The sequence below is a fragment of the Corythoichthys intestinalis genome, chromosome 8 (assembly GCF_030265065.1).
Source record: "Corythoichthys intestinalis isolate RoL2023-P3 chromosome 8, ASM3026506v1, whole genome shotgun sequence".
Taxonomy (NCBI): Eukaryota; Metazoa; Chordata; class Actinopteri; order Syngnathiformes; family Syngnathidae; genus Corythoichthys; species Corythoichthys intestinalis.
Window position 1 is genome coordinate 10,778,101 of NC_080402.1, and position 15,201 is coordinate 10,793,301.

General features: G+C 38.7%; 1 protein-coding gene across 1 annotated transcript; it reads right to left on the minus strand.

The window, feature by feature from the left end:
* LOC130920295 (arachidonate 12-lipoxygenase, 12R-type-like) lies at positions 1-14,013 on the minus strand. The gene is made up of 14 exons (XM_057843395.1): positions 13,873-14,013; positions 13,454-13,658; positions 13,292-13,373; positions 13,097-13,219; positions 12,918-13,021; positions 11,250-11,416; positions 10,997-11,137; positions 8,171-8,374; positions 7,979-8,065; positions 7,735-7,904; positions 4,762-4,883; positions 4,567-4,667; positions 4,330-4,500; positions 1-180 (listed from the first exon to the last, which is right to left on the minus strand). Exons 1-14 carry the CDS (start codon positions 14,011-14,013, stop codon positions 1-3), a joined length of 1,998 nt encoding a protein of 665 aa, XP_057699378.1.
* Between the last annotated feature and the right edge of the window lie 1,188 nt (positions 14,014-15,201).

Here is a 15,201-nt window from a genome sequence, read left to right on the forward strand (position 1 = left end):
TTAGATTGCCACACTGTTCTCTATGTTCTTTGGATCAAGGTATGTGTAAGGGATTTTCAGATGTTCGTTTCTGTTGTTGATCATGATCGACAGCGCGTCAAGCTGGGCTTTAAAATCCCTTTGCATCTGTCGAGGAGTCGCTTCAGTGAAATGTTCCTCTGGGTAGTGTCCAAGGGGAACCTGTTGACAGAAAGAATATTTATACTACATCAGTTATAAAACAAATATAATTAATTCCAAAATATAAAGTAAATATTTTCGGACAAGGTTTTGAAACCTAATGCCACGGCTAAGCTAGAACTGTCACGGAATGCGGGCAGGCAGGTGGTGTGGACCCAAATGCAGGGAAACAAAAACGCAGCAAAGCAGGTGGCGGGGAACTCAAAAAACGCTTTAATAATAACTAACAAAAACACAAAGTACAACCACAGGGGGATATGGATCAAAAAGGCAATGTTCAAACAAAACTTACTTAATCGGAGCGAACTGGTACACGAGGGCTTGGACAGGACTTGACATCGACTTTGACAATGACGCAACAAGGAGTGAAAAGAAACTGGAGCTTATATACACACACGCAGACAAGGGGTAACGAAAAAACGAGGTACAGGTGGGGGACACAGGAGGATGCAGGTTGGAGGCTACACAAGGAGCAGGTACAACAGGTGAAATCAACGGGCAATCACAGGGACACACTGGGAGGGAACCAACACAAAACCTAACAAGAACATGTTGATCTAGTTTACTTGTAACTAAAGATGCACCGATTTCGATACCAGTATCGGCAGGGGGGGCCGATCCGGCCCGAAACTGTTGTATCTGTATTGGCGAGTAACAACAAAGTGGGCGCTGATACCATTTACCGGTCCGATAACACTGAACGCAGCCTTTTTTCTCCTCACTCCACTCTGTGTCATGTGATCAAACCGGAAATAACGGCCAATTACAGAATAAAAGATATTCCATAGACAGAAAAATTAGTCTCCGGTTATTTACGGAGGAAGGGTAAATCTGTGCTAATGTAAAGCGCTTTGGGCATTGTAACAATGTAGATAAATGTGCTATACAGTGTGGCAAATAGGTATTTAGTCAACCACCAATTGTGCAAGTTCTCCTACTTGAAAAGATTAGAAAGGCCTGTAATTGTCAACATGGGTAAACCTCAACCATGAGAGACAGAATAGGGAAAAAAAATACAGAAAATCACATTGTTTGATTTTTAAAGAATTTCTTTCCAAATTCGAGTGGAAAATAAGTATTTGGTCACCTACAAACAAGCAAGATTTCTGGCTGTCAAAGAGGTCTAACTTCTTCTAACGAGGTCTAACGAGGCTCCACCCGTTACCTGTATTAATGGCACCTGTTTTAACTCATTATCGGTATAAAAGACACCTGTCCATGACCTCAGTCAGTCACACTCCAAACTCCACTATGGCCAAGACCAAAAAGCTGTCGAAGGACACCAGACACAAAGTTGTAGACCTTCACCGGGCTGGGAAGACTGAATCTGCAATTGGTAAAATGCTTGGTGTAAAGAAATCAACTGTGGGAGCAATTATTAGAAAATGGAAGACATACAAGACCACTGATACTCTCCCTCGATCTGGGGCTCCATGCAAGATTTCACCCCGTGGCGTCAAAATGATAACAAGAACGGTGAGCAAAAATCCCACAACCACACGGGGGGACCTAGTGAATGACCTACAGAGAGCTGGGATCACAGTAACAAAGGCTACTATCAGTAACACAATGTGCCGCCAGGGACTTAAATCCTACAATGCCAGATGTGTCCCCGTGCTGAAGAAAGTAAACGTACAGGCCTGTCTGCGGTTCACTAGAGAGCATTTGGATGATCCAGAAGAGGACTGGGAGAATGTGTTATGGTCAGATGAAACCAAAATAGAACTTTTTGGTAGAAACACAGGTTCTCGTGTTTGGAGGAGAAAGAATACTGAATTGCATCCGAACCATAACCATTGCATAACCACTATGAAGCATGAGGGTGGAAACATCATGCTATGGGGCTGTTTTTCTGCAAAGGGACCAGGAAGACTGATCTGTGTAAAGGAAAGAATGAATGGGGCCATGTATTGAGAGATTTTGAGTTAAAAAATGTCCTTCCATCAGCAAGGGCATTGAAGATGAGACGGTGCTGGGTCTTTCAGCATGACAATGATCCCAAACACACACCCAGGGCAACAAAGGAGTGGCTTCGTAAGAAGCATTTCAAGGTCCTGGAGTGGCCTAGCCAGTTTCCAGATCTCAACCCCATAGAAAATCTGTGGAGGGAGTTGAAAGTCCGTGTTGCCCAACGGCAGCCCCACAACATCACTGCTCTAGTGGAGATCTGCATGGAGGAATGGGCCAAAATACCAGCAACAGTGTGTGAAAAGCTTGTGAAGAGTTACGCAAAACATTTGGCCTCCGTTATTGCCAACAAAGGGTACATAACAAAGTATTGAGACGAACTTTTGGTATTGACCAAATACTTATTTTCCACCATAATTTGCAAATAAATTCTTTAAAAATCAAACAATGTGATTTTCTGTTTTTTTCTGTCTCTCATTGTTGAGGTTTACCCATGTTGACAATCACAGGCCTCTCTAATATTTTCAAGTGGGAGAATTTGCACAATTAGTGGTTGACTAAATACTTATTTGCCCCACTGTATAAGTACTCTCTATTTACCATTTACCGTAAGTGGCTAAGCTGTGTGTGTGTGTGTGTGCGCGCGCGCTGTTTGCATTTGTGTCTTGCTATAGATGGCGTTGAGTTATGTTGCTGCTGGTGCACAAAGAGGGAGGCTAATTGAGAGACAGGATGCTATGGTCAAATTGTATTATTTATAATTTCATGAAAGTTGCACTGTTTGACCTTTGAGAGGTTTAAAAAAAAAAGTCTATTCAGTTCATTCAGAGTTTATTATTATGAATGTATTTTTACTTTCTTATTGTGTGGCTAGTGTTATACATGTTTTAATGTCACGAATTTAGCCCTATTTTGGCCTTCCAGAGCCAATGGTTTATTCAGATACTGTCACCCATAACAGGTATGCAATAAAAAAGATCTACTGGATTCACTTTGTATTGTCTTTTTTCTGTTTCGCAAAGGTAAGCAGCAGCTTAAAACCTTACAATCCCTCTCCCTACAGTTTGAAGCATCATAGGAACCAATGTGGGGAAGCAAGGTAGCAATTGATCTTTTTCTTAAAACCTTGAATAATAACCCATCGCAGAGAAGATATATGAATTGGTAGCACTACGCACAGTCGTGGTTTCAGTTGTCATGGTTCCACTTCCCATCATGCATTGGGCATGGCCTTCAGTATCATTTACTGAAAGCTCAACAAATACACTAGATGGCAATATTTAGTCACAATAAACAAAGTCACAAGTCTTTCTATCCGTGGATCCCTCTCATAGAAAGAATGTTAATAATGTAAATGCCATCTTGAGGATTTCTTGTCATAATAAACAGAATACAGTACTTATGTACTGTATGTTGAATGTATATATTCGTCCGAGTTTTATTCATTTTTTTCTTAATGCGTTGCGAAAATGTATATGATCGGGGGAAATTATCGGGAATGATTGGAATGGAATCAGGAGCAAAAAAAAAAGCAATCGGATCGGGAAATATCGGGATCGACAGATACTCAAACTAAAACGATCGGGATCGAATGGGGAGCAAAAAAACATGATCGGAACAACCCTAATAATATTGCTAGAATTTTTTTTTAAGAATTGTTTTGAATAATGTTGGAAAGGCAAAGTCAGTGTTCTGAATCTGTTTACGTTCCATTCTTTTGCACTAGTAAATGCTATCAGCATTTAACCTCATTGTTTATTTGTGATTAATTATTGTTATTTACATGATTATTTTTAATTTAATAAAGACTTTAAGTGTTCCAAAATAGTTTTGTGAATTAATAAGCGTCAACAAAAATTTCATTGCTAAATTAGTAAAAAAAAGGAAAATTATTAGATTAGTTAATTAATCGTAAAGCTAGTCAGCTGACTAATCAGGAGAAAATTTGTCGTTTAGGACAGCCCTAGTGTACCAGAACATATTTCCTCCACACCCTTCTCACCTTGTTAACCCCTGACCCATGAAGACGGCCCCTGGATATGTTCGCCTTAGGCCCCAAAATTGCCAAGTCCGCCACTGGGTATCAGAGGCCAAAAACGATATCGGTGCAACACTACTTGTAACTCAGGGAATTGGCTTGAGACAGGGGAGTCTGAGCTACGCTACTTAGACTGTTAACTCCCATGACCTGGACGTGGATAGTTGTGATATTTTTTGTTGTATTGCATTTGGTGTGCTTACAAAGTCTGAGGACTGTTTGCTGAGCAGCCAGATCGCTGCCATTCCCTGAGCTGTTACGTTGATAACAGGCAACGTCTTTAGCATTCTGGCCTCGGTTGTCATCTCCTTTTTAGTCAGTGGTTCATACTGCAGTGTAGCAGGGGTGTTGGGCATCCAGCCACCGTAGTCGAACTGCAACGAGGGTTTATAATAAGACCAGAAGTAATACAACGGTTGATGTTTATTACCAGGATTTACCTGTCCGTTGTTCACAGCTGCATGTTGGCATGAGCTAGTAAACATCACCATAGTGACAAACTTGATCAGTTCAGGCACAGTGGCAAAACTCTTAGGGATTCCTGTGAAGTAAACAAAAAAAAAAAAATCACTTGAGATGCTTGAGATATTGAGGTAAAATGCACTCTCATAGTAACAAATTTCTGTAAAGATCACCTGTTTGTGACTGGGAAAGGAAGCCCTGCTCATAAATGTCCCCAATCCATGTCTGAAGTTCTGTGTCTTGCTGGACCTGGTCATCACTTGTGTAGTAGTACTGTATCACGTCCTGCACAAATCTTTTGAGAGACAAGTTGTATATTTGTTTACAAGTTTTCTTTTCTAATGGGTTAATCTTTTGATTGGTTAATATAGAATCATGAACAAATGAGCAGTACCAATAATATTCTGGGGGTTAAGGATTTCCCCGATCTGATCACATGATTGAAAATGATCAGTTCATATTCAGAGGCTCGAAATCAGGTGTAAAAGATCTAATATAAAATGTATTTATTTTTAATTTGAAGTAGAGTGATCCCTCGCTACTTCGCGCCATCAGTCCATCGCAGATTTTTTTTTCAATTTAAATAATAAATAAATAAAGATAGCTGTCCCGAGCCGATTGCGTAGAGTAGACTCACTCTGCCTCCCTCCCTCCTGCTCTTTGTTGGTCAGGCAGTGCAATGGAGTTGCTTGTTAAAGTTACCGATGAATGACACGTTTGGCCTTGATCTTGCCAGAGACGCGAACTTCAAAGCGCCCCATGCGTCAATCATCGTTTAACTTGTTAAACAGTTGCTGTGGCAACTCATTGTGTGTAAGTGAGCAGCTTTAGTGGATTTGAGTGGACTCACCCAATGAAGCATTTAATAAAGCCTAGCATTTTTCTACTTTAATATTGTTTAAAAATAATTCGGTGCGACAGTAACATGTTTAAAACTTATCATAATTATTACATTTCAAGTGCTTAAAAAACCTTTATCAAAATATATATACCTCCGTATATAAGCGGAGTTTAGGGGAGGGCCAGCCACTCCCCCCCCCCCGGTGGCCGAAAAGTGTCACTGAATGTAATTGACTTTCTTATTGATATATACTGGACTGTCTCAGGAAATTAGAATACACAATATTCTAATTTTTTGAGACAGTCCTGTGTATATATACTCTTATTGATATATACTGGACTGTCTCAGGAAATTAGAATACACAATATTCTAATTTTTTGAGACAGTCCTGTATATATACACAGGACTGTCTCAAAAAATTAGAATATTGTGTATTCTAATTTCCTGAGACAGTCCAGTATATATCCATCTTGTGTCTTATCTTTCCATTCCAACAATAATATACGGAAAAATATGACATATTTTATAGATGGTTTGAATTACGATTAATTAATTTTTAAGCTGTAATTAACTCGATTAAAATTTTAATCATTTGACAGCCCTAATATATATACGTATATATGTATAAAAGTTGTAAAGCATTAAAGCAAACAACAAAAATGAATGAAATGAACAAAAAAAAATATTTTTTATAATGGATCAAAATTATTTTTCGAACGGATCATGTGACTAGCACCTTAGACGGTCATTTGCTTTGCATATTATTTAAAAAAAAAAAAAAAAAAAAAAAATAGAAGAGGGCAATATTTTCTTTGTCTGAAAAAAATTTTTTTTTTTTTTTTGATTGATTGATTGAAGCAACTTTTTTAGGGATTGAATTATTTAGACACAAATGTCCTACCCATAATATGACCCAAACACAAAAAGGATTGCTAAAATCAAAGAAAACTTTTTTAATTAAAAATTAATTATTCAAATGCAAATGTGTGAGTCTCAAATATTTTTTTGCGTTCAAAAACTTATTTTCTATGGTTGAAATTTTTCTTTTTGTTTGATTGAAGTGATTTTTCGTTTGAAAATATATATTTTGTTCAAAGCAACTTATTTTTTGATTGAATAATAAAGACACAAATGTCCTAGCCAAAATGTGGCCCAAAGGCAAAACAACATTACTTCAATCAAAAAAGTTGCATCAATCAAGAAAAAAAAAAAAAAAAAAAATTGACTTCTCTACAAAATTTTTTAAAAAATCAAAGAAAAATAGCTCTCAAATGCATTTTTTTGAGTTTCAAATTAATTTTGCATTAAAACACATTTTTTGATCGAATAATGAAGACACAAATCTACCTCCATATGGCTCTGCCCAGGGGATACAATTTTTGACTGGGGTAACTACATTGGCACGACACAGGCGATCTTGGCGAAAACTATAGCTGTCCTAAGCAGCCTGATTTAGAATTCCCCTCAAGAATGATGGGAAACAAAAAAAAACCCACTCATTTTCAACTTATTATTATCAATATTCTTGTTGGTTAATATTATCGCTAACACTGCGTTTTGGGGTCATCAACATGTTGTGCCCCCCCTGCCCCAAAAGTCAAACTCCGCCTATGATATATACGCAAGTTTTTTTTGTTTTTTTTTAATTATACTTTGGGGAAAAAGTGAAAAGCGACTAGGTGGCCATGGCGACATGTAGCTAGGAGTCCCCCCCAAAAAACAATATATTATATTGTGCCAAAACACTGTAGAAGTTGTTTCTGAATATAAATGAATAGCAAATTATCTTAATAGTACTTGTTATCCTTTGTTCATACAGTAACACAAACACATTAATATAATTTTCTTAAACAAATAGCCGTAGAATTAACAACACTTTTTCCTATTGGGCTTCGTGACCACTTGATAGCGCCATAGAGGAAATGAACCACCGAGAAGCTTTGAATCAATTGGTGGCAAGGCTTCATTGCTTCAAGAAGCTTCATTCGGCCATACCTGCTCAATGTAAACTCTCACTTCCCTTTTCTATGGCTATTAATTTATTAAAGCTTTTTCCAATCTGGGAAAAAAGACATTTTGATGTGCTTTATCGTCCTCCTTAATACATTAGGGATGCATCGAATCAGGATTCTGTATCGATAGATTCTCAAATCTGGAGATTCGGATTCTTACTAAGAGTTTGACAGACCTGTTCGGGCCATCGTGAGTAAAATAGTGAAAAGAAACTTTGAGGTCTGCACATTCATCTACTACAAAGATTGGTAGAGCGTGGCATTGCATTGGTTTTTCATGCACAATGTCTTACTTGAACATGATGTCCCAAAGTAGGAATCCATCGTCTCTGTAATAGTAGTTTGGCACATCTTGCATGCCGCGATCGACAATGTCTTCACGGATGCAAAGGGACCTGTAGGTGATCGAGGACAGCGATCTTGCCAATATCTTGTTCAAAGAGTCTCCACCAGAAGCTGCAAACTGAGGAACAGTCCAATACATCACGTAAAGGGAGGATGTTTAACTTTCTCTTGAACTCAAAGGATGGCTTTTACCATGGTGAAGACTCCAGTGGGTCCTATCAGCGCTTTGCGTGCCAATACATTGATCTGTAGAGTGTAGCGAGTGTGGGGTATGAGGAGCTAAAGGGATTAAAAGAAAGACCGGGAAAAGAAAATTGTGAGACTAAAGAAATCTTGATGAATAAAAACACTTGGTTAAAACCACGTTGGGTAAGCTCGTATCACCTTGTATAGGGGGTGCACCCTGGGCAAATTGCGTAGCAGTGAAACCGCAAAAACTTCACACAGCAAATGAGTGCGCAGCAAATGTGCGTTGATCTGGTGTTCCTGGAAATCTGCGCTTCTCACAAAAGTCTTCGCCAACTGCCAGTCGTGTTTAGAGTCCGTCGGGGCAAATATGGGGTTGTCTTCACCTGGAATTTGCTTCAGCTGTAGAAGTCGGATGAGATGTAACCAGATAAAAATGGACAGTTGACATGTTTTTTTTTTAAACTGCAGATGCTACATTGATCTTTAATGTTGGTCACATGCTTCATCTTTCTCTAAGATAGAACCTGAGATACAGCTCCATTTTGCATCAGACATACTGGGTTGTCCAGCCTCTTTACATTAAAATCTGTGTTGATTTGCAGGCGAAATCCTAGGCAACCAAACTGGAAACTGGAAACCCTCGACACCCAGGAGTCCGCTACCTCAATCTGGACCTCCCTAGCTTGGTTCTGTGTAGGGCTGCAGCTATCGAATATTTTAGTAATCGAGTAATCGACTGAAAATTCTATCGATTAATCGAGTAATCGGATAAAACAAATATATTTTTAGGTGAAGAGCAATTATAAATATACATGAGAAAACAAGACATTTCATCTAATCTTGAACCATTTTCAGTCAATCAATGTCTTTATTTTCGATGTATATTGTTGAAAACAGCCAACAATTGCATCTCAGATGTAACTAAAAATTTTTTTTTTAAAAAGATGAATTCATTGCTTTCACTCAAAAAACCTTTAGATCTTTTATTATAAATAAATTTATACATAAAAATGTTGTTACGCTTGATAACATACATCACTTAAAAGTTAGGATTTCTTCTCACGTGTTTCAATTGAATTTCTATTTGTGTCAAGCCATTTTTAAGTTCTAGTTAAGTTTTAAGTTAGTCTAAACTGTAAGTCCTGATAGGATTTTGAGTTTTTGCAGTGTTCAAAATAAATGTATGATACAGCATGTATTGGAGCACATTGGGGACCAGTGCTACTTGGTGTTTTATCCAGCAATGACGAATGAGATAAAATTGATAGTTAGCATTATTGAATTTTTATTTTACACCCTCATCACTCCACAACGCTATGTTATGTTAAAGCCTTATGTAAGACACGTTAGCCACGCATCGAAAGTGGTCATAATTAATAGAAACCTAGCCCTCCGCAGGGCTAATGTTATGTGAGCTAGTGACAGTAACGTTAATCTTATTTATTAGCGCTTAGCGCTCTTTATTAGCGCTTAGCTCTGTAATTGTAAACAAAGGCTGTAACTTGCCTCACCTAATGTTTACATCTGATGATGGGCAGTGGCGGTCTTGGCAATTTTGGGGCCTAAGGCGAACATATCCAGGGGCCCACTTCATGGGTCAGGGGTTAAAAAGGTGAGAAGGGTGTGGAGGAAATATGTTCCGGTACACTAGCGCTGTCCTAAACGACAAATTTTCTCCTGATTAGTCAGCCGACTAATTTTACGATGAGTCGACTAATCAAATAATTTTCTTTTTTTTTTTTTTTATACTAATTTAGCAATGACATTTTTGTTGACGCTTATTAATTCACAAAACTATTTTGGAACACTTAAATTCTTTATTAAAGTACAAATAATAATGTATATAACAATAATTAATCACAAATAAACAATGAGGTTAAATGGTGGTAGCATTTACTAGTGCAAAAGAATGGAAAGTAAACAGATTTAGAACACTGACTATGCCTTTCCAGCATTATTCAAAACAATCCTTAAAAAAAATATATATATAGGATTATTATTATAGTATACTACTGTATACAGTATAATAGTAGTATAATAATTATAATAATTATTCATTGCCAATCATATTTGCCATAAAGAGTGTCATTTGAAAGCTGTGCTTAGTGTAGAATCTGTATTCTGTAGTATTTATTCCTCATATTATAATATTAATTCTGAAGTATGTGGGATTAACTCCAGAAACCATAATTTATATGACGAACATGACGTGCTTTTATTTTGAAATGTTCATGAATGAGGTACATTCGCTAAACCGCAAACCGAAAGCTTCACACTCCGTTAAAAAAACATTCTTCGTCATTGCTTGTGGTGTCACTAATAGATTTTTTTTTTTGTTCATTAGCAAATGCTGTTAACCAGCTGTTGAGTGTTATTGACTGATTGGAAATGTACTGCATTGTTTCGCCACAGGGTGTGCTGTCGTGTATTTTATGTTCGGTGTGAAGAAAAAGAAAGTTAAAAGAGGCATTAGCAGCCTGTTGTCAACTTCTCCCTCACTGCACTTTGGCTCTCAAGGAGCGCTCGTTCGCTCATAGGTTCAAAATAAACGATAGCCGACGTGCAAAGTAGCAAGTAAGCTGTAAAAATAGCCAGCTTAGTGGCGTGAAAAACGCAGGCGAGCTAAGTGAAGCTGACAAACAGCTAAGCGATGCTAAACAGAGCTAAGCGAAGCTAAACAGCGCTAAATGAAGCTAAGCGACTGATACTCAGTCCATCGTCGTGGAACAGTTCATTGTAGTGCGTGTGTGTGGGGGAAATATAAATGCAGCATTCAAATGGCTTTCTTTTTTGTTTTGTTATTTGTTTGGTATGCTGACATAATTATACATGACGAATAGGTGGAGGTGCTGCTGGCTCCAGTGGCCCAAGCCCTTGCTGGTTGGGGCAAGGGCAGCTGGTTAGGGGCCCCCTACTTCGCCTGAATAGTAGATCCGCCTATGATGATGGAGAATCTCTTCACCTCGCTCACAACCTCAGGCATACACATCGGACTTACAAAAGATTAAACTAATATATTACCTGAATGGCAATAGGCTTTAGTCTGCAGTCTGTTTGATGAAGCAAGACAAGAGGAGCCATAAAGTACTGCTGAATCCCTTGTATGGTGTTGGCTGGCATTCCATTAAGGTTTTTGTAGTCACACAGGTATATGTTGCCTTTCTGTATGAGGGCAAACAAACGCAGATATATTGTAGATATTGCATGTTCTGGTGGTGCTATACTGTACGAACTAGATGTGCGAACGTGACGAGAATGTGAAACAAACTGTTACCTTCAACTCTTCAGTCAAGTTTGAGCCATTGGGGATGAAGACCATGTCATCTGTCACCGGAAAATTCTTGGGCAGCTCAAAGATTCGTCGAATCAAAGTGGGATGGATGCCGTTTAGAAACTGGTATGCGAAAAACCAATTCTCTTCCCAGTGCTTCCTGGCATAAACTGCAAAAGAGAGGTTTACTGCATGTGTTGTCGGTCAAACACACATTTGTTAGTAATAGTAATACTGTGTTTTAGTGCTGTAATGATTAATAGATAATATTAAAAAACGAGAGCCGCACAAACAAACATTTTTACAGCACACACGAAGCATGAACAATCGAATTCATTTTTAGCCATTTTTAATCAAATTGACTTCAGATTGTATAAAAGAAATGGTAAATATCTCAAAAACGATAGCAGGACAAACAAAACTTTTTACAGCACAAACGATTGACATCATTTTTATATAAATGTACGTCTGATGGGGGGCAACCTCACGGAGGTTTGTGTATTTTATGTGGTATTCGCATTTGATGCTCTTTTGAAATAGCAATCTTGGCGGCAATTTGTGTCGGTCAAAATAAATAAAAATAAAGTATAAACATTTTTTCTTTGTGTCAAGTCTTCTTAAATTATTCTGCAACACATTAAATCTAATAAAAACTTGATTAATCAAACTAATTATTTGATTGAAACAGTTACTTAAAGCCACACTTGGTAGGTTTCAGTTTTAGGAGATTTTAGTGGCGCCGGTGGACAAAAGCGGTAGTGTTTTGTCTTCAGGAAGACTGCGTTTCCCAAGAGGACCAGCGCTGCGTTTTCCATGAGAACCAGCGCACAACCGCAGTGTCGTAAAATCATCAATCAATCAAAAATCAATCTCCCGGTCGCCTGCAGATGGATTAAACAACATTTCTGTTTCCAGCAGCTGTGTGAAGGATGAAAAGTAATATGGTAATGAATCCAGTTGTGGCTAAACAATAGCATATGACAGTTTGCAACTGTGTGGCTAAACTCCCCACCCAACCCTAACTGGTCAGCGCTAACCAGTTCGGTTGAGGGGGTTAAAGATAGATTCAAGTCAAGATTTTGCCGATTTAGAAGTATTTTAGATAAAAAGTTACTTCGGGTCGCTAGGAAGGTTCTCTACAACAGAGCCGTCCTAAAAAGTCTACTGCTTTAAGATGGCGGCTGTTTCCTAATGCATCTAGTGCTGTGTCTGTCATTTTGCATCTAGTTATATCTATATACAGTATACGTGATATCTACCATGTCTACCATATCTACCATAACATACGGGCGTAGTTTGTAGGCTATCGGCTACAACATGTATTATTGGAGCTACCTAGCATCGCGTTTGCTCGGCGTCACAACTTTCTTGCCTCCTCCCCACTCCTGCTCTGCTCTGTCGTCTCGGTGAGTCCGTCTCCCTCAGACTTTTCGACTAATATAATAACGCATAGTAGCGCATGCCTTTCCGTCCTCAGTAACGGTAACGGCGTTGCCAAGATGAGAAAAGTAATTAATTAGATTACCCACTACTGAAAAAAATAACGCCGTTAGTAACGCCGTTATATTGTAACGCCGTTATTAACAACACTGGTCACAGGCACTTTAAAATTACAGTACGACAGCTCTGCTGGTCTGAAAGGATGAAGACAGAACCATGAGGCTTTGCTACCTGACAAATGAGTATGTCTCTCACAGAACACATCCTTGATATGGTCAAGATTTTTCCAATTTTCTTGGTTGTCAGACAGTCCTTTTAGCTCAAGCTCAGCCAACCTGGCAAAAAAAAGAAGTACACAGTCAACTCAGTTCAAGACATTAACCTCGCACATTTGTTGTACTTGTTCTTACCCTGCCAACGCTGTGTAACCAAACTCAATTTCTTTGGTAAAGGAGAACTGCACTTCAGCAGGCAAGCTCATAGGACCATCTGCCTTAATGGTGTGGGGCACACCTGGGGCGTACACACTCCAGCTGATGGGAGGTTTAAAGGTTAGCGTAGCTTCTTACAGAATGATTTCCATGCAAAAAAGAGTGAAATCTTACCTATAGTCTTCACTTCTTTGAGTCAGCTCATTCTTTCTCGCATATTTACCGAGAGGGCAGGTTTCATCAAAGATCCTTAAGGCTGGCAGAAAACCGTATCGCATGAGGATTATTAACAGACAATACACAAAGGCATGCATCTAAACATACAAACCAACCCACCTTTGCCCTCCCTAAAGCGGTGCGTCTCACTGTCACTGAGCCAGCAATAGACAGGAAAGGTGTAGATGTCGCCCTCATGACATTTGATTTCTACCTTATCAGGGAACCAAGCATCATCGGGACAAAGGAGGCGTGGTCGTTTGTCTAGCTCTATCAGTATCAGTTGTCCAAGGGAGTTTTGGCAGGAAACAGTGTAAGTAGACACCTACAAAAAAATTGGAGAAATGTTTTCGGGATTTTGTCATTTTCATTTTAGCTCCATTGCAGTCTGGATAGAGAAATCATACACCTGCATAAGGACCATGAATTTAAAAATCCTCTGATAGCTATACCGTATGTTAAGGTTCAGACGCATCTTTCTAAGAAACTTGTGGAGCACACCCAAAGAAAAAGTTAGTCAACATGTTTTCCATACTTACTGATCCCGCGCAGATGTAGAAAGAATTCAGCCAAGTGCGGTCACTCTCACCATACTCGCCCACAAGTTTAATGTGGACATTGTTCAAGGTGGTGGCGTTAACGCGTTTGCCAGTGTAGACGGTCACCTCGTAATCGACCATTGTTGTTCTTGACTGAGGAGGAATCCTAATAAGAAGCGGTACGGTGCTTCTATCAGCTACAGCTAAGCACTCACACCTTCGTTTTTATATGCTTGCTAGTAGGAGGTACCTGTGATGGATTTTCTTTGGAAATGTCGACCCTTATTAATCAGTCACAAGTGGCAGGTTGTGGCAGGTACAGTAATTCTTGAAGAATTTTAACTTTGAACTACCATTTCTATGGAAATAAGACATGTATCCTGCCCTGAATGTTCCTTATGGAGGATAAATAAAGAGTAATTTTATCTTGAGAAATAAGGACTCTGATAAATCAGGTTTGTCACGCCAATGAGATTACCTTGTTTTGTGTGACTGTGTGGTTTTGTGTATTTCAGTTCTTATTCAGTGAATTGGAAAACAACTAGGAAAAATAACAATCTAGGTAATTTTCAGTCTTTTGTCAACTCACACAATTTACGTATAATATGACAAAGTGAATTTATTGACACAACTATTTTTAAGTCTAAGGTGCATGTCACATGATCTCAAAAATCATTTTGACCCAGTAAAAAATATCTTCACCTTAAATTGTAGAACTTATACATGTACAGTGAGGGCAAATAAGTATTTATTCAACCACTAATTGTGCAACTTCTCCCACTTGAAAATATTACAGAGGCCTTTAATTGTCAACATGGTTAAACCTCAACCACGAGAGACAGAATGTGGAGAAAAAAAAACAATAAATCACATTGTTTGATTTTTAAAGAATTTATTTGCAAATCATGGTGGAAAATAAGTATTTGGTCAATACCAAAAGTTCATCTCCATACTTTGTTATGTACCCTTTGTTGGCAATAACGGAGCCCCTGTAACTCAAGCTTTTCACACACTGTTGCTGGTATTTTGGCCCATTCCTCCATGCAGATCTCCTCTAGAGCAGTGATGATTTGGGGTTGACGTTGGGCAACACGGACTTTCAACTCCGCAGATTTTCTATGGGGTTGAGACCTGGAGATTGGCTAGGGCACTCCAGGACCTTGAAATGCTTCTTACAAAGCCACTCCTTTGTTGCCCTGGCTGTATGTTTGGGATCATTGTCATGCTGAAAGACCCAGCCACGTCTCATCTTCAATGCTCTTGCTAATGGAAGGAGATTTTCACTCAAAATCTCTCGATACATGGCCCCATTCATTCTTTCCTTTACAC